General features: G+C 46.4%; 2 protein-coding genes across 5 annotated transcripts in view; one reads left to right on the top strand and one right to left on the bottom strand.

Annotated features, from left to right (window-relative positions):
- The first annotated feature begins 267 nt into the window (after window positions 1-267).
- camkk2 (calcium/calmodulin-dependent protein kinase kinase 2) overlaps window positions 268-16882 on the top strand; it is an 18281-nt gene continuing 1666 nt past the window's right edge. The window contains exons 1-18 of one of the 4 annotated variants that reach the window (XM_040197568.2): window positions 268-540; window positions 7112-7385; window positions 7568-7909; window positions 8583-8630; window positions 9570-9623; window positions 10519-10570; window positions 10674-10807; window positions 11027-11063; window positions 11225-11246; window positions 11344-11432; window positions 12945-13144; window positions 13292-13345; window positions 13444-13517; window positions 13628-13715; window positions 14005-14136; window positions 14868-14971; window positions 15171-15224; window positions 16282-16882. The exon at window positions 16282-16882 is cut by the window's right edge and continues 1666 nt beyond it. In XM_040197568.2, the coding sequence (XP_040053502.1) occupies window positions 7179-7385; window positions 7568-7909; window positions 8583-8630; window positions 9570-9623; window positions 10519-10570; window positions 10674-10807; window positions 11027-11063; window positions 11225-11246; window positions 11344-11432; window positions 12945-13144; window positions 13292-13345; window positions 13444-13517; window positions 13628-13715; window positions 14005-14136; window positions 14868-14971; window positions 15171-15224; window positions 16282-16354 (1764 nt within the window). In that variant the 5' untranslated portion in view covers window positions 268-540; window positions 7112-7178 and the 3' untranslated portion in view covers window positions 16355-16882. Of the gene's footprint in view, window positions 541-576; window positions 906-7111; window positions 7386-7567; window positions 7910-8582; window positions 8631-9569; window positions 9624-10518; window positions 10571-10673; window positions 10808-11026; window positions 11064-11224; window positions 11247-11343; window positions 11433-12944; window positions 13145-13291; window positions 13346-13443; window positions 13518-13627; window positions 13716-14004; window positions 14137-14867; window positions 14972-15170; window positions 15225-16281 lie in introns of those variants that run through there. The other 3 variants (XM_040197569.2, XM_040197570.2, XM_078087930.1) reach the window with 3 other exon arrangements.
- LOC120831813 (homeodomain-interacting protein kinase 2-like) lies at window positions 3657-5381 on the bottom strand. The gene is made up of 6 exons (XM_078088498.1): window positions 5327-5381; window positions 4877-5067; window positions 4582-4767; window positions 4283-4458; window positions 4063-4186; window positions 3657-3971 (listed from the first exon to the last, which is right to left on the bottom strand). Exons 1-6 carry the CDS (start codon window positions 5379-5381, stop codon window positions 3774-3776), a joined length of 930 nt encoding a protein of 309 aa, XP_077944624.1. The 3' UTR covers window positions 3657-3773.

Here is a 16882-nt window from a genome sequence, read left to right as displayed (position 1 = left end):
ACGCCAAATTTCCTAACCGCAACCCTTGTATCAACCAATTCTTACCTGCAGATTTGAGTTGGATTCATTTCTTTCATGCATCAACAATAACTCGGTTACATCATAAATTAAATCTTTTATCTGTTCAGGTTTTCCAGTGAAATTGCAAAAACAATGCACAGTACTTTGACCCTAAACATGAGGGACACGTCACTTCGGGTTATGTTACACTTGGGTAGTTAACCCAAGCAAACGGAGTAAAATATAATTGCATGGTGCAACTCCACAGTGCACCAGAGGAGGGAGCCACTGAACCGCGAAGTGCGTGTTGCAAATCCCCGGTGAGGTGCGAACATTATCTGCAGCTGGAGAACGCGAGTCACTCCTCCGCGGACTTCGCCCTTTCATGAGGCGTATTAGTCGGAACTATCCGCGTCAAACGTCCCCGGTTTCCCCCGCGGGACCAGAGCGCTCCGCCGCATCGGTCCTCCGCCCCGTCGCGGCTCACGTCCAGCTAGCTGCCGCGGAACACTTCTGCTCTGCACGTCTAAACACGACTGGGTAAGGATTTCTCTCCCGTTTCTCCTTTGTTTATCTGACACAATCGGCTTTTGATGTTGTGAACGGGGGACGTCCGTCGGTCGCTCAAGCATCCTCGACTCGCGCCCCGTCAACATCTGCATCTTGACAGATGAGGCGGCTGCTAACGTTAGCTCGTTAGCTCCGCGGGACCTCAGGCGAAGCTAACACTCGTCCACCCCGCGAATCTCAGACGGATACAAGAGGCGCACAAATGTTTGTGTCAGTTCGTCGTGATGGTTCCTAGTGAGGGGAAGCGTTTTGTTACCGTTTCTGAAATTGCAGCGTTCAACGCGAGACAACGAGTTAGCTCGACTTGTTCCAATGCTGAGTGGATACCGATTGTTGTAAGTTCGTTCATGTTATAGATTGTGACGTAAAGGATTTTTATTTTCATTGCTAAAAGCTTTTTAACAATCCAAAGTTGCATCGTTATGTAATTCATGAAAAACGGCATCAAATATCAGCTTAATGGTCCTTTTAGTAGAAGCGTTTCTTGCTAATGTTTTTCCCTTCAAACAACGCTTCATTCCATTAAGTTCTAACAGCTGCTGAACTACAAACGATAAAACCTTTAAATGCACCATATTTTTGATAGTAATCTGGTGGACTGTAAATCAAAGGGATATATATATATATATTGACCTGGGTGAATTATAGTGTATTTTCTCCGATGGCCTTTGTTGACATATTTGAGCTATTCAATGGATGTTTTATTGCTCTCTAATAACATGGTGGGAAAACAAGTTTCACATATCAGATAAATAAATAAATCGATTGACAAAATTACTTTGAGAACCCAGTAATTGTTCAAGTGGAGGAACAAATGCCAAACGTTTGACAGTTTCAGCCTCACAAATGTAAAGGTTGATATCATCCATCAGCGCGTGTGTTTAGCTTTCAGATTGATACCTAGACAGAATGACTAAGTTGAAGATGTTGACTTGTATGTCGTGTTGCACAAATCTCACCATTTCTAACAATTTATTGAGCAAATAAGGTTTTGCACTCCCGAGTGCCTTAGTGGTTTATTCCCATATGACTAGCTGTGGTTTATTTCGTTACGTTGACTAACAAGCAGACATTTCAGATTCTCAAGTTCTGCTGCGATTGTGTGGTTAAGTTCACCGAGGCCCATCCCTCCATTTACAGAAGCTTACATCTCTCCGATAACGGACAGGGTTTCCCTGTTGATCTTTTAATGAAGCCGGGGATCCTCCTCTGCCCCAGATGGCCGTGTGTTCTGCCCGCGTGTCTGTGGGAGCGTGTTATTAATGCCGTACAAGGCCCGGACCCCCCTCAGATAAGTCCCCCCTGCCCACATAGTGACGCTCACGTGACTTTTTTTTGTCATGATAAGAGGCATCTGGAGCTGGACGGCATCTGTTGGCGTTTCACAAGGTTTGAAATGTAACTGCTTGTTCTTCGTCTAGCTGTTGTCATCACCGGGGATCAGGGACATTTTTTATCTTTAGCCAGACCTGCAGTCATTCTTGATATAGAGCATATATTTTTTTTTTGTTATCCATAAATGTCTACATTTTGATATTTGCCGTTTTGTAGAAAGCTTTTTATAGAGTATTAGTTTCTGTACAGCCCACTGTGGTTGAAGGTGAGATAACCAAATGAGGTCCGTCAAAGCAGCATTCTCAGCTCCAAGGTAAATGATTCTCATGAGCGCTTGGCTGAAGTAGTTTCATAAGGTCGCTTCCTTATTAGTGGGCGTTGACACCGAAACGTGTTTCGAAGCGTTGGCTGCAACTTGGTTAAAGGCTCAAGCGACTGCAAATCCTGCTGGTCAGACAAAGACTGTAAACCTCCAAAGACAGACAAAATATACCAACGGCCTGACAGATATTCATAGCAGAGGACAGGATTTGCAGCGATATTGTGTTCCTCGGTATAAATTGTAGTATCACGGAAAGACATTTTCTCCCCATCGTCCAGCTTGGCAGGCTGCCTTCTCTTCTTGGTATATAAAAAGCCCACTGCAGCTGGGAGTTTCCTCTAGGGGTATGGTCCTATATTTGACTGGACTCCATTGAGGCCGAGTCCAATTAACCCGTGTGCATTTGGTTGCTTCAGTGGCATTGATGCTGTGTGTGATGCACGGGATTTCAAGAGCTTGTTATTGATGCAAAAATAGTTACGCTCAGGATTGACGTAACTTACTATTGTAATGATGATGGAGTACTTTTTAAATTGTAATTGTACAGCTGCGTTGCCAATTTCCTCCAAAGCAAATGTTTGTATGCTCGGGTCAGAGTCAGAATTGTCAGTCAAGGATTTTTATTTCAGATTCTTAAAAACACACAGTAAACAAGTATAGGACATTGTATTTAATTCATTGTTTACTTTTCAAGGATAAATAACATGACAAATGGATGAAATAAACAAAGTAAATCACTCCTGAGGATTTGCGGTGCAACAGCAGCAGCAGCGCAGGGTCCTGAACACCCTTCCCAAAAATCCCATGACCCCCCTCGGCCCCCGGGCGGCTGAGACCCCGTCAGTGCCAATGTTGGCTTCTGCACAGGCAGGTGTGACTGCAGCTTCGTTGTCGTCATCATTATCGGACGAACCAGCAGTGGCGTCCGAGTCTCCGACAGCAGGGGCTGGGACGCCCTCCCCCGGACCCGCGTCAATAGACCTTGCTATTGAATAGCCGCTAGGAGCTTCATCTGCAGAGCGCCCCGCGGCGCCCTCTGAGGCCTCGGAACCAGCTGCAAGGTCCTTCACGGCACTCATCACGGCGGCCTCATCTGAACAGGCGCCACCAGCTGAAGCCTCGTTGCAGCCGACAGCACGGCCTTCTCTCACACCCGGGGTACCGGAGTCTGCGGCGGCCGAGGCTACGGCTTCCTCGGCGCCCGATTCGATCAGGGTAACGAACGGGTGACGCAGAGCGGCACTCGGCGTCGTCCTTTCCTCAGGATTCAGACGCAGCATCTGGCGCAGGAGGCCAACGAACCTGGTCTTACACCCAAAGCTGTTTTCTGGGTTCAGCTGCATTCAGAGACAAAGTCCAACATGGTCGGAATGAGTGTGCCGAAGAGTGTTGCTGTTACTCGAGTGCGGTAAAAGAAGGGCCACCTACCTCGACCAGGTCATCCAAACAGTGGAACCCGGGGGAGCTGCCTCTGTGTTTTTGTGCCACGAAGCCACTCGCCGCTTTGTACTCCGCTGCCGTCTGAAACCGTAAAGAATATATTTAATTAATACGCTTCTCTATCAGCTACACGAGTTGCGCCGTTACATATATTTATGAGGCAGTGCGACACAGGACAACGTACGTTAAGCCTCCACGACGGCGCTGTAGAGTCCTGGTTACGGCTGAAGTAGAGATGCGTGTAGGCGCCGTCGCTTAGAAGTTTGTCCTCCGGCTGACCCAGCGTCTCCACCATGGTTTTCACCTAGATGAAAGAACACGTAGAGAGAATCACGTCTGCCGATGGTGGAGTTTCTGTTGGTGTTGGGACACAAAGCTGTGGTGCGTCGACCTACCTGGTGATACTGGCACCTCTGAGGAAATGGCAGGCTACCAAGGTACATGGTCGCCAAAACAGCACCCAGAGACCACACGTCTACCGCTTCTGAGACGGGAAGGCCCAGAATAACATCCGGAGACCTGAAAGCGGGATGCACACATCTGCTGTTAGAATGGGAACCATTTCGGCACAGGGGTCCGAAAAGCCAGAAAGAGAGAGCAATCGATGAAACGTACCTGTATGCGATAGGCTGCATGATCACACCTCGCTCGACTTCAGCAGCTGCAACGGCCGAACCAAAGTCAATGAGTTTGACTCTGAGGGGCTTTTCCCTCGTCACCATGATGTTGTTGGGCTTGATGCTGGTATGAATGATGCCGGCGGTCTTCAGGGACTGCAGCGCGCTGAGCAGCTGCAGAGGGCGGAGGAAGAAAACACAAGACGTCGCGGCTTTAAAAAAAATCGGTTCGCCGACGAAAGCGGGAGACCGGTCAGGTTTTCCTTGCGCACGTCAGATAGCAGAAGGATCGCGTACCTGCTTCGCGATGGGTCTGATTTGCAGAAGAGGTAGTCGGTTGCCGATCCTCTCCTTCAGAAGCTCATGCAGATTCTTGTCCAACATTTCAAAAGTGAGGCAGGTGTGCCCTATGTGTTGGAAGTCCCCCAAGAACCGAACAATGTTTTCTTGATCGAGACCACGGATCCTTTTCAGCATAGCCAACTTGGGAGAAAACAGGAGTCATCAGGTAGGGTGATACAGCTCAGCGGCAGCTGAGGCTACTTGTAGATGGTATGTTTTATCAAACCTGCCACTCTGGGACAATATGTACCTCTTTGTTCGGCTCAAGAGAACCGGGGGCTCTCTTTTTGAAGATTTTAATGACCACGGCGTCTCCGGTGCCGACCTCTTTGCATTCGGCGACGTTGCTGAAGCAGCCATTGAACCTGAAGCGGCGAAGCTCGTAGTTGCCGGTCTCGCCGCGCAGCACGGTCCGGGGTCGCACCTCCGGTTCGTCAGAACCTGTGACATACACAGGGAGGGGGAACGGGTCGAGCCACAATAAAACCAGACTATCCAGGCTGTAAAAATACCTTTTTGTAGTAGAATTCAAACTATTCAAAAGGATTTCCAGATCATTTGAACAATGATTATTCCAAAGCATTAAAACAATGAGGCAAATCTTCACTCAAAGTACATAATTGGTATTATATTATATATTTAGTTGGAGGCCTTGTGTTTGAGCCTTTTCGTGCAACCCGTTACCGCTAGTCCCTCTCACCTGTTTGACTCCCTGATGACTGCAGGTCCATCTCTCTCTGATAGGACAGCAACATATTGTTTGTGTTTTTTTTTTCCAACTTCCAAGAGCAATGAGTCTCTGTGTCTCCTCTGCAATCTGGTGATACTGTAATGATTTCTGACCGAGTTCTTCAGTTTTATGCCTCCTGGGTTCTATTTTTCTGTTCTGTTCTGTCACAGAAGGATTTCTGGATTCCAAATGTTCCGTGTAGAATATGAGAAACATTCCGGTAGAACTCATCAGAAAGAATGTACACAGTTTTGGTCGGGTGTTATATTTTTACACTTCACCACTGCCCATAGGAGCTAAATCAATGTAATCAAGGCTATAAACTCTATAACTCTAAAGAAATATAAGGCCTTTAATCCTTCCTCCGCTTAGTAAATGATCACATTGATTTTAGTTGTTTGTTATTATGAAATAAATCCCTCATCTACAGGTATCTCTGTCTGTACACGGTGGTCTTCAATTCTTCCTGATATTAATTTACAAAAAAAAATATATACAAATATCTCAATTTCATCATCTTCTCTTAACAACCACCTATTTGTCAGATACCCAATCAGAAAATTGCTGGATCTCAAATCCAAGAAGGTTTGTTGCGACACCCATAGGGATGAAGACCAGTGAGTAAGTTGCTGCCATGAAAACATAGTGCTAAGTATGATATGTGGGGACTCTGTCTTCATTTTGGTGGCTTTAATAGGCTGGAGATGGAGGTTGGGAGGCGACCTGGAGTGGGTGTGCCTTCCCACTCACGGCCCTCATTCTGAACTTGGCTGGAGCTTCCCTTTTGTTTCTCTGTGTCCGTGAGATTTGTTCAGCTCCCACACACCGACACTCCCGTTGGAACCATGAAGGAAAGCAAAAAGTCTCTCTCTCCGTCTGTCTCCACCCCTCCTGTCCTTCCTCACACTGATAATGAGCAGATTATTAGCTCAGTGGACAGGGAGATGTTATTATGCCAAAAAAGGTAAAATACTGTATATATAATGATTACCTACGTTACATAATGCACCTCCAAAGCGGACTGGACCATCGCTTTCATAGAGGCGTCAGATCCGCCCGCTTCGAGGTGAAGTTGGTGAGTGGACGCTTGTTTGCATTCATTAATTAGCACGTACCGGTATGTGTGAAGGAACAAGCTGTATCTCCTTATGTTTCACAGCTAGTGAACGGCATCGCTCAATGTTTTCACGCTTTTCTTACACAAACAAGCTGGATGTATTAAGCAGAGTCAGTGTAGGTTCAGTTCAAGCAGGTTGTTTTAAAAATATGTTTCCTACTTGCATAACATTTGTTTATGCCTCCCTCTGTAAAGTGCAACTGAGGTGGAAAAGTGTTGGTTTTAGGTACTTTTCTGCTACCTTACATCTTCGTTGAGATGATCATGATATTTGTACGTTTGTAAGCTGCATGCTCTACAACCTTTGACTGAAAAGGTAGCAGGAAGGATCCAAGTCACTGCTTACAACAAAGTCTTTGATTGATTTTATGTTACCGAGTCATCATTTCTGGAAAGAGACACACCTATTCAGTTTAAAAAAAATGTTTTTTGGGGCTTTTTGAGCACCAAATAGTCCCACAACACTCGAGAAAAGTCTGTCTCTACAACTGACACCTCCAAAACATGGCAACTCGCACCAAAACGATTTAGGCCCTTTGTAACCTTTGGCGTTGGACCTGACGACGGGCAGCAGATAAAAACCAGGAGATGTTCTCCATGTGTGTTTTTCATCCCAACCGTTGCTCTTGTATCTTTAGGCACCGATTCCCCACCGAGGCTCCCGTCTGATGGAGCAGGGGTTGCCGCTTTCTGTAAAGAGGCGCCATGTTTCCTTGCCATGTGACCCCCTGGCCCCCCGCTGAGCCGCCTGCGTCGCGCGGTCACGCGCCCCCAGCGCCGCCCTCACAGCCCATGCCCGATCTGCTGTGCAGCTGTCCCGCTCCGCCTTTGAACGCCCACTCGGAGACGCCCTCCCCCGACCCCATGGAGTCGCTCATCGTGGTCACGGAGTACGAGGCCGGGCCGGAGGAGGTGAGATGAAACGCTAGATGCCGATATGCAGCCCAATTGTCATTTTATTCATTGAGTTTCAGATCTTGGCCTTGTAGTATATCAGCTGGAGAGTAGGAACAAACTACTTCACATAATGCCGAAACATGGAGAGCTTTACATATGTGGTAAATCTATTTGATTTTGTACGTATCCCATCTCAGGTAGAAGAAATGGACAGTTCTGAGACCCCCGAGCCGGCCTCCTCTGCGGTGGCATCTTCCCGGACTCCCTCCTGCGACCTGCTGTCCCACACATTTGGCCGGTCGGAGGCTCTGCGACCCGGGAGCCGCGAGCAGAGGGGAAGATTAAACATGTCGGACCGGAAACTATCTCTGCAGGAGCGCTCGCAAACCTCGACGTCCCCCTGCGGCTCCCCGGGAGTCAACGGGCGCCACATTTACCCGTCGCTACCCTACTCGCCCATCACATCGCCCCACTCCTCTCCGCGCTTGCCCCGCCGGCCCACCGTGGAGTCCCACAGCGTTTCCATCACAGACCTCCAGGTACGGTCGGGCCTCGAAGCTTAAGCCCCTCCAGGGCGGGGAATTAAAAAAAACCTGAAGGTGAAGTTGAAAATCTGTCAACGGAACAACAAAAATAACCAAATCTCACACAAAATAGTATTAAATTCTCAGCAGAACCAAGTCTGTCGAGAAATCCCAAGTTAACTCATTTCATAATAAATGATTACATAACTTCTAGTCCCTGCACCGTCTAATTGCATTTGTCTTAAAAGCAGCAGCACACTGGTAAAGACTGAGCTTTGTGGATGCAGAGGTAAGGTCTATGTCTAAGTAGATGTAGAGAGTAGTTAAGATCCCTGTTACACATAGATGCAGATACCTGGTAATGTAGGTAGAATCTCTCCTAGTGGTTAATATAGCAAAGGTTGTGCTAAACTGTACTGAATCCACGGTTTTGGGTATATTTTCCTCTCATAGTGGAACCGTGGCTCTTCTGCACTTGGTCTTTTAATATTCTAGTTCAGAGACCAGCGGGTGAATACATTTTATTTGGAAATGTATATTTAATGAATATCAGCACCAATGTGAAGAAACGCTGCACTTATAGGACAATTGTTGATTGATTTTTATTCAGATTGCATCTCTGGTTTCTAGTTAGCAAGCGTGATTACATAAAAAAAGACCTCTCTCTCCCTGTCTCTCTCCCTTCAAGGATTGCGTCCAACTCAACCAGTACAAGCTGAAGGATGAGATCGGAAAGGTACCGTCACAGACGGCTCACTGAGTGTTTCCTTTTCACTGACTCCTGCCTCTCCTTCCCCTTCTCCCTCTCCCTCTCCGACCGCTTGTCGAGTAGCGCGGCGAATCACCGAGGACGCGCAGGGAACCGTCTCTGCTCTCCTCTCCCCCCGGCTGTCCTCATTTCCCGAACTCCGTGCAAACCACCGGGGCCATGGGAGAGGAGGGAGACAGGGCGAGAGGCTGGTATAAATAGCGCTCTCGGAGGGTCGTGCAGGGCTTAGTGGGTGCAAGTGTGTGTGTGTGTGTGTGTGTGTGTGTGTGTGTGTGTGTGTGTGTGTGTGTGTGTGTGTGTGTGTGCGTGCGTTTTTTGCGCGTCCTTGGCTGGTGGGCTCCGGGAGACTGAATGTGCACGACTGCAGGGAGTTTCAGCAGGAAGAGGGACGGGTCGTCATAGACAATGCGCGCCCTTCAGGCTCCGGTTATCAGATCATCCGCGCTGCCTCTCGCCAATCTGCTCCCACAGCAGGAACTGATCCTGCCCCCCAACTCCCTCCCGCCTCTCTCTGTTTTTGGCCACAAAATTGTAGCACACATGCTACTAATTGGGCCTCGTTTTTATCCTGAATTTCCTGTGTGAGGAGCTTGATAGCAGAGACCAGATCCAGCTACTCTAATGAGCCTGAAATGAAAAATGAAAGCGAGAGAGGAAGAGATGATTTGAATTTCTCTGTTCTCACTTTGAAGCAGCTGGTACTCTTTCAGTGTACATCCCACTCACTTCCCTTGTGTGTGTGTGTGTGTGTACACGTGTGTTTGTGTATTGTTGCTCGTGGGTTAGTGTGTGTTCTTGGTTTATTTGGATTGCTTTGCACACGGTGTGATAATTTGTTTTCACACGTAGAATGACAGCTGCTCATTCTCACTTTATTGGCTTTCTGTTTGGTTTGACTTATTCCAGGGCTCGTACGGTGTCGTCAAGCTGGCGTACAACGAGGATGACAATACGTACTACGTGAGTTCATGTTGCGCACACCATATACACATGCACCTCATAATAGTCGAACCGCTTTGTGAGATTTCGTGATGGGATTTCACGCGACTCTGAAATTACATTAAATATTCTCCAGTTAATTGACGCTTCGCTTTGGGGGGTTTTGCTGTTCAGGATTATCTCTGCAAAGCTGCACGATGTTGACAGGCAATGGCGTAGGGATTATCATTCCACATTCACTGATCATATCACTGGCATAATAATAAAGGGCATTAATGCTGTTTAAAGCACCGAACAGCGTAGCTGTCACACGTTGCTCTCTTTGATCAAGGAGGCCGTAATGGTTTCACTTCGGAAACTGCTGAAAACCCACAACTTGAGACAGACAAACATGAAACAAATGCTTGTATCATATGACCTCGTAGTCATAAATAAGGTGTTGGATAAGATGTTTCAATGCATTTTGTTTTTTTTAAAGGAAAAACAGCTTATCACAGTCCTGTCAGTGTGTCACAAATACACCTATTTGCCATGCATGCATTTACTGTCGTGGTTTTAAATTCCATAAGTAATGATGAAGAAATGTACATTACATCCATGTTTGGATCTCAGTCGGATTTCACCAGGACTCCTTTTCTAAGTCCAGCTTTCTGAATCCTTTGTGTTGATGCCGCCGGTCAGTGTGAGCAGCCACCAATACACAAAGAACGCTTACCAATGAGAGAGACATTTATAGCCGCTAGGACATCAATTTGTGGGCGTGAGAGTGGGTTCACTGTCAGGTGAGCCTCGCCTCACTCTGCTGTGTTGTCTTTCTCCTCCCTTTCGTCCACCGTTCCTTTAAATATTTTCTCTGGTTCTCTTGCCCGCTCCCCCCCCCCCCTGTCTCAATCCATCTCCTGTTTTCCTCCTGTAGGCGATGAAGGTGTTGTCCAAGAAGCGGCTGATGAGGCAGGCAGGCTTCCCGCGTAAGTCTGGAGCCGGGGGCAGATGGTTCAATCGTCCTGTCCTCCTCTCATCCGTCCCGAATGCACACGCACACTGTGTCTCTCTCTCTCTCTCCTCGGGCAGGGAGACCCCCCCCTCGCGGAGCCAAGGCAGACCCTGAGGGTCCCCCTCAGCTCAAAGGGCCCCTGGAGCGGGTGTACCAGGAGATTGCCATCCTGAAAAAGCTGGACCACTCTAACGTGGTGAAACTAGTGGAGGTGCGGGCGGTTCAAACCGTTTCACTGTCTTCACTATGTTTACTTTCATTTCACAGAGTGAGAAAGAAAAAGGCCTGTGAAAACCTGTCCGTGTGTATTTATTTTCACCGCATACCAAAGATGATCTATTTCACGTATGTGTGTGTGTGTGTGTGTGTGTGTGTGTGTGTGTGTGTGTGTGTTTACACTAATTTCCCTTTCTCTGTCATTTGGTGCCAGGTTTTGGACGACCCCAGTGAGGACCATCTGTACATGGGTATGTTGTGGCCAAGCAGTCAGCCTTCACAACGACACACACACACACACACACAGTCATGCAATTAGCGAGCATACAAGAGAGGTATTTGAAACCCACCTGAAAAGATGCTGTTATTTAGTTTGTTTGTGTCTCTAACGTCATCTGTGTTTCTCTCACAGTATTCGAGCTGGTCAAGAAAGGGTAAGCTGAGCTTCCCTCACGCCAACGATCGTGTCACTGGAGTGCGCTCGCTCTCATTGCTCCTCAGTGCTAATTGCGTGTGCCTTCATGTGTGCAGAGCTGTGATGGAGGTGCCGGCAGAAAAACCTTTCAGTGAGGACCAGTCACGCTTTTACTTCCAAGATCTGCTCCGGGGAATCGAGTACTGTGAGTTTGCCAAAATCTCCTTTTCCACTGAATCCGTGGCGGCAAAGTGGAGCAAGATCGCCAAAACCACTTCAGGGCCTTTTTCTGCAGCTAATCATTTCTCTCCCCTGTTGTCTGGCTTTTCACTACAATATATTAGTACTTCTCTTATAAAGTATTTGACAAAAATTGGAAAACAATTGCATTTATATATAAAACATAACCGAATAACCTCTAGTGTGGGGAAAAAAGATGATCTCCACGTTTGACATGAACTATTTCAATTTGTTTAACCTCCCGTGTCTTTTTTTGTGTTTTGTGAGTGTTGACTTGCTATTCTTCACTAGTATCTCATTGACCTGAGAAGCAAATATTTTGTTATTTACAGGATTTTGTTTGTTAGGTTTGGCAAAATTTTATCTGGAAGCGGAATAAAATGATTTGGATGAAAAATCACCTTTTCAAGTTTAGACTTTTCACTCTGACAGAATCGTTTGTCAGCCATGATTGATTTCTGTTGAACATTTTGAAATACAATGATACCTTTTGATTTGACAGTTTCTGGTTAAATACCGTATATAAATGGTATATTTCTGGGATTTTTGAAAGATGTTTTGTTTTGCGATTAAGAAGATTAAGAATATTAGGGTTGTGTTTCTATCTCTTTAAAATCATTTGCTGTGCATCTTGATACACTTTGATTGAAAGCTGATTCAATACTGATCCAGCTGCAGTTTGATCTTTAATATAATTACTACTACTACTAATTACAATGATTATTTTATTGTTTTATAGAAGCACATTTTTACAAACACAGATAACGATCTCCTCGAAATGAAAGTTTTGTTGTGGAATGAGTCTAATGCACAATAACGTCCCATAATTAGCTGTGCTTCATTATTCTCCATGTCTCCCATAGAGATAAATGGATATCACGCACAGCCCTGTGAATGTCTTCATCAGAGTGATGTGATAGTGGTACGAAGATGAAGCTGGTTTGTGTCTAGATCTGCCATCATCACACAATTCTTCAATGCCATTTATAGTCCTTCATCTGCGCTGTAGCCCACCCACGAGGCTCGTTCCACCCACGAGGCTCGTTCCACATCAGCTCCACGGCTCTTAATGCATCTGGAATAGTGCAGGAGAAGAGGTTTTCTCTCTACAAAAGTGTTGTCTAGGAGACTGGTGCTGAGGGAAGGAGCAGAAGTTGCTCGGCACCAAGGACACGGAAACCGTCGGGACCTCTGGTTTATGTCGCTATAAGTAATCTGAAGTGCTCACATCTTGGTTTCTGAGGTTACTGAACGACGACCGTGATGAGCTCAAACGTTTGCCTACTTCTTTTCTACGTGCACCACCACGGTGCTAGAGGTTCCCGCACGTTGCTCCACGCCAATTTTCTTTGAAAGCCCCGTCCCTCCGGTCTTTGTTGCACTGAAAGAGAATGTTAACCCTCTCTTGCCATAAGCAGAATATCCTCCTCAGGTATATTGTCATGTTTTCCAATGATGTTTTTCCCTATTTCCGTAGTACACTACCAGAGGATCATCCACCGAGACGTCAAACCGTCCAACCTGTTAGTGGGAGAAGACGGACACATCAAGATAGCAGACTTCGGCGTCAGTAACCAGTTTGAGGGGACTGACGCGCTCCTCACCAGCACAGTGGGGACCCCTGCGTTCCTGGCCCCCGAAGCGCTCTCTGAGACCAGAAAGAACTTCTCTGGGAAGGTGAAAGCAGTGGGATCCAGTGGGGATCATCTGCAGGGATATATATTATATTAATATTTATTTTTCTAGATTTTTATTTAGTTTTTGTGAATTTCATACGCTGAAATCTCCTCACATGGGATGGTGTTGTTTTGTTTCCTCATGGAGGCGTTGGATGTTTGGGCCATGGGGGTGACGCTCTACTGCTTCGTCTTTGGAGTGGTAAGTGTCTCCTTTGGCAAATAAAATGTGACTTTAGTTTGCTGTTTTTGGAGTTTTCCCCAAATGACAGTTTTTGCTTTTCTTTCTTTCATTCACAGTGTCCCTTCATGGACGAGCGCATCGTTACTCTTCACCAGAAAATCAAGACCCAACCTGTGGAGTTACCTGAGCGGTCAGTCCGGCTTCTCAAATCTGTGTCATAACGATATTTTTCATCTTACTTTGCCAAATGTTTTGTAAATACGACTTAATCAGTTGCTGGGATTATTTCCGTTTCAACAGTGCTGACATCTCCGACGATCTCAAAGATTTGTTGCTGAAGATGCTGGACAAGAATCCAGAGACCAGAATATCAATCCCACAGATTAAGGTGAGAAGTCTTTTCTTCAAGCTTCTGGTTTCCCTTACTTTGTGTTTTAGGCACATTTTAGATTGTCCAGAGTGCAGTAAACCACAGAACCTCAACAAGAGAAGAACCGTCCCGTGTGAACGGACCCCAGGGGGCTGCGTGTAGGAATTGGCGCCATCTAGTGAGAAGGTTGCAGGTTGCAGAGAGCTACAGAGGTCCTGTGTCGAGCCAGTGCTCCGATTGAACGTGAATGAATGTTCATCCTTGGAACCGAAAGGAAATAAATAGGTCCTCACATTTTGCGTTTCAGCTGCACCCGTGGGTGACGAGGAACGGTGCCGAGCCGCTTCCTCCTGAGGACGACAACTGTTGTTTGCTGATCGAGGTGACCGAAGAGGAGGTGGAGAACTCTGTGAAACACATCCCCAGTCTGGCTACCGTGGTGAGTTAACGAACTGGTATCAGCCTCAATCTCAATCAAGGTGCAGCACCGTCATTTCCAGGTCTGATTTGTTCAAGGTAAATATCACCAACGGGTTCAGTTTTATTTATCTACCCTGAAAGAGGCACAGGATCTGTCAGATTTCCCCCATTGAGCCATGAAAGAAGAATGAAAGCTATTGTGTTGAATTGCCAATTCTCTGCACATTTGTATGGTATAAAATACATTTCTCATATTACATTCTATTTTATACGTCAGTCACCTTGTACGTTGTACCACCTCCATACACTACTCCCACCTACTCGATCGCCCGCTCTGCACACTGTGCTAGAGCTGCTGCATGACTCATTTAGTCGTTCCATTTACAGCCGTTAGTTACATTAGAAACGCTAAATGCTGCGAAAGATGAATCTGAAACCTCTCAGTACTGTTTAAAATTTTTTTTATAACCAACAGTGAAGTGAAGATGAAAGGACGGACCATCTCAATAAAGTTTAAATGTAGAAATTCACCACATCTGTTGTCTGAGATGCATGTCCTATGAATTCTAGATGGTTTGAGCAGCTCGTTATATTACTCAGTAACTCATTAAAGCTTCTAAAAACCCTTTTTGGGGCTTTATAAAGTTCATGAAAACTGAAAATGGTTTATATTACAATAACTTTATTTTGCATAGAATATCTGAGCCCAGTTCTTGGATCTGTCTCTCATTGTTTGCCATTCTTCTGCAGATCATGGTGAGAACCATGCTGAGGAAGCGCTCCTTCGGGAACCCCTTTGATTTGGGCCGTAAAGACGACCGCAACAGCTTGTGTGCAGCAGGGCAAACGCTCAGGTAGGCCTTGCTTGTACACACACTGCAGACCACCGGCTCTGTCTCTGGTAAAAGGTTAGCAGTGATTGTACATGTAGCAGTGTGCTCTCACCACCACATTCTCTCTTAGAGCTGCTGGGTTCTCATATATTTTGTAACAACAGTTGATGTTTTTCAAGTATGCGGCTATTATTTCTCTTCTCCGTCTCCTGCCCTGCAGGAAAGGCAGAGCAGGCAATGTGAGGTACTGCTACATTCATTGTAACCAAAGAAGGTAAATCCCGTTAGGACGTGTCATGCCTGCTGCAGTATTGTTCAGTGCTCCACTAGATAGTCAAAGTCCAGACCCACTGGCATGATGTGAACAGCTTTTTTTATTTTGCTTTAATGCTCCAATACTCTTGAGTGTTCAGAGTGGCCATCTTGGGAAAGGTCTGAGGGTGCTGCTGGTGAAGCACGGGGTTTGAAGTGCAGCGATTCCCATCTGACTATATAACAGATTATAGCCATTTAAATTGTTTCGCTAGAGTTGCAGCGATTCCATTTTTTTCTCTGTCTTATTATTATCTCCAAAAAAGCCCCACGTTAAAGGGCCTTATATCACTCAATCAAGTCTATGTGCCTCAGGTTACAAAAACGTCTTCTTCAGTCTCGCTGAAGAACTTTGCTGCATCTCTAGTTGAAGCAAAATGTAAACTGTAAGTGACTGTGTGAGCGAGGCCATGGCGAGTGACCAGAGCAAATTCTCTTCTGAGCACCTGATCTGTGGAAGAATTGACAATAATATGGAGGTGTCCGAAATATTTTGAGCACCTGCGCCATCTATTGCAATTCAGTTTTATTTAACACCGTGTCAGAGAGGCGTTGATACAACTCAGCAACAACACTTGTGGCTCATTGGTGTTTAATTATAAAGTGTAAGTGCAACACTTCGAAGTTTGTCTGACACAGTCAAAATAAAGGTATCATTTTAGCCGTCACTCATTCTTCATGAGCCCACAGCTTCTTTTTTATTGTGATAATCTCTTCGCATGAAGCCTCCAGAGAACCTGCAAATGAATAGTTGTTTGTGTTTCTCTCAAAACTTAAAAGATCGTTCCCTGTCTCTCCCTACTTTTCCCTTTTCATTTGCTCTGCTGAGTTTACCCTCGCGTGCCGCGTGTAAAGCGGCCCGACGGCGATTCCTCCGTGCCGGCTGCCTCGCGCTTTGTACCGGTTTGATGGTTTGTTTCAGCTAAACGCAGCCGAGCCGCACTTCCCTCCTTTCTTGGAGTGACGGCGGGCGCGCAGCAGCGCCGTCGCTAACGCCGCGTGTCTGGTTTGTCGCCTAGGAAACAAGAGAGCGGCGAGGGCATGAGGAGCCTGGACCTGCCCTACGTGGGGGAAGACGAGGCGCTCTCCTGATGCAGATGGTGTCCGCCTGCCTGCATCCGCACAGCATTTCACACCGGGGAGGTGGACCAGAGTGACGCAGCATTTGGAAAAAAGAAAAAAAAAGAAGAGACAAATCAAGATCCGAAAGGGACAATTTGATTTATATTTCTCTTTTAAGGCGCCCTTTTTGGGGTGCGGAGGGACCTTGTTGCCCAAACCCAATCTCCTGCTCTTGTCCCTGCATGCATCTATGGTCATCGCATGCTTCGTCTCAGGCGTCGATCGTACGGTTTTGTGCGTTAGCGTAGTCAACCTTCTCGTGTTCCTCCTTGTCTTTACTGGACAGTTCTTTCAGGTACACGGGGAACGGGAGCAGGCGTTTTTTTTTACCGTGATTGTCTGGTTCACTCCGCATCAGAAGCAGCGGCCGGTTTTGTAACATATTTCAGAGAGAAGAATCCGTACGTTTTTCCCCAAAATGAAAAAAAAAAAGGAGGAGTAAAAAATGTTTACTTCGTCGAATGCATGTGTTTACGTTTCCAAAGCAAAGACTATAAG

Source organism: Gasterosteus aculeatus, chromosome 14 (assembly GCF_964276395.1).
Source record: "Gasterosteus aculeatus chromosome 14, fGasAcu3.hap1.1, whole genome shotgun sequence".
Taxonomy (NCBI): Eukaryota; Metazoa; Chordata; class Actinopteri; order Perciformes; family Gasterosteidae; genus Gasterosteus; species Gasterosteus aculeatus.
The sequence above is the reverse complement of the archived record's forward strand: the minus strand, read 5'-3'. Positions and strand labels throughout refer to the sequence as shown.

Coding starts and splice junctions, on each gene's coding strand:
- LOC120831813 (XM_078088498.1), bottom strand. CDS start 5,381: ATGTTGCTGTCCTATCAGAGAGAGATGGACCTGCAGTCATCAGGGAGT. Junction 4,459..4,581: donor TCAGACCCATCGCGAAGCAG/GTACGCGATCCT, acceptor CGCCCTCTGCAG/CTGCTCAGCGCGCTGCAGTC. Junction 3,972..4,062: donor AGAGGTGCCAGTATCACCAG/GTAGGTCGACGC, acceptor TCTTTCATCTAG/GTGAAAACCATGGTGGAGAC.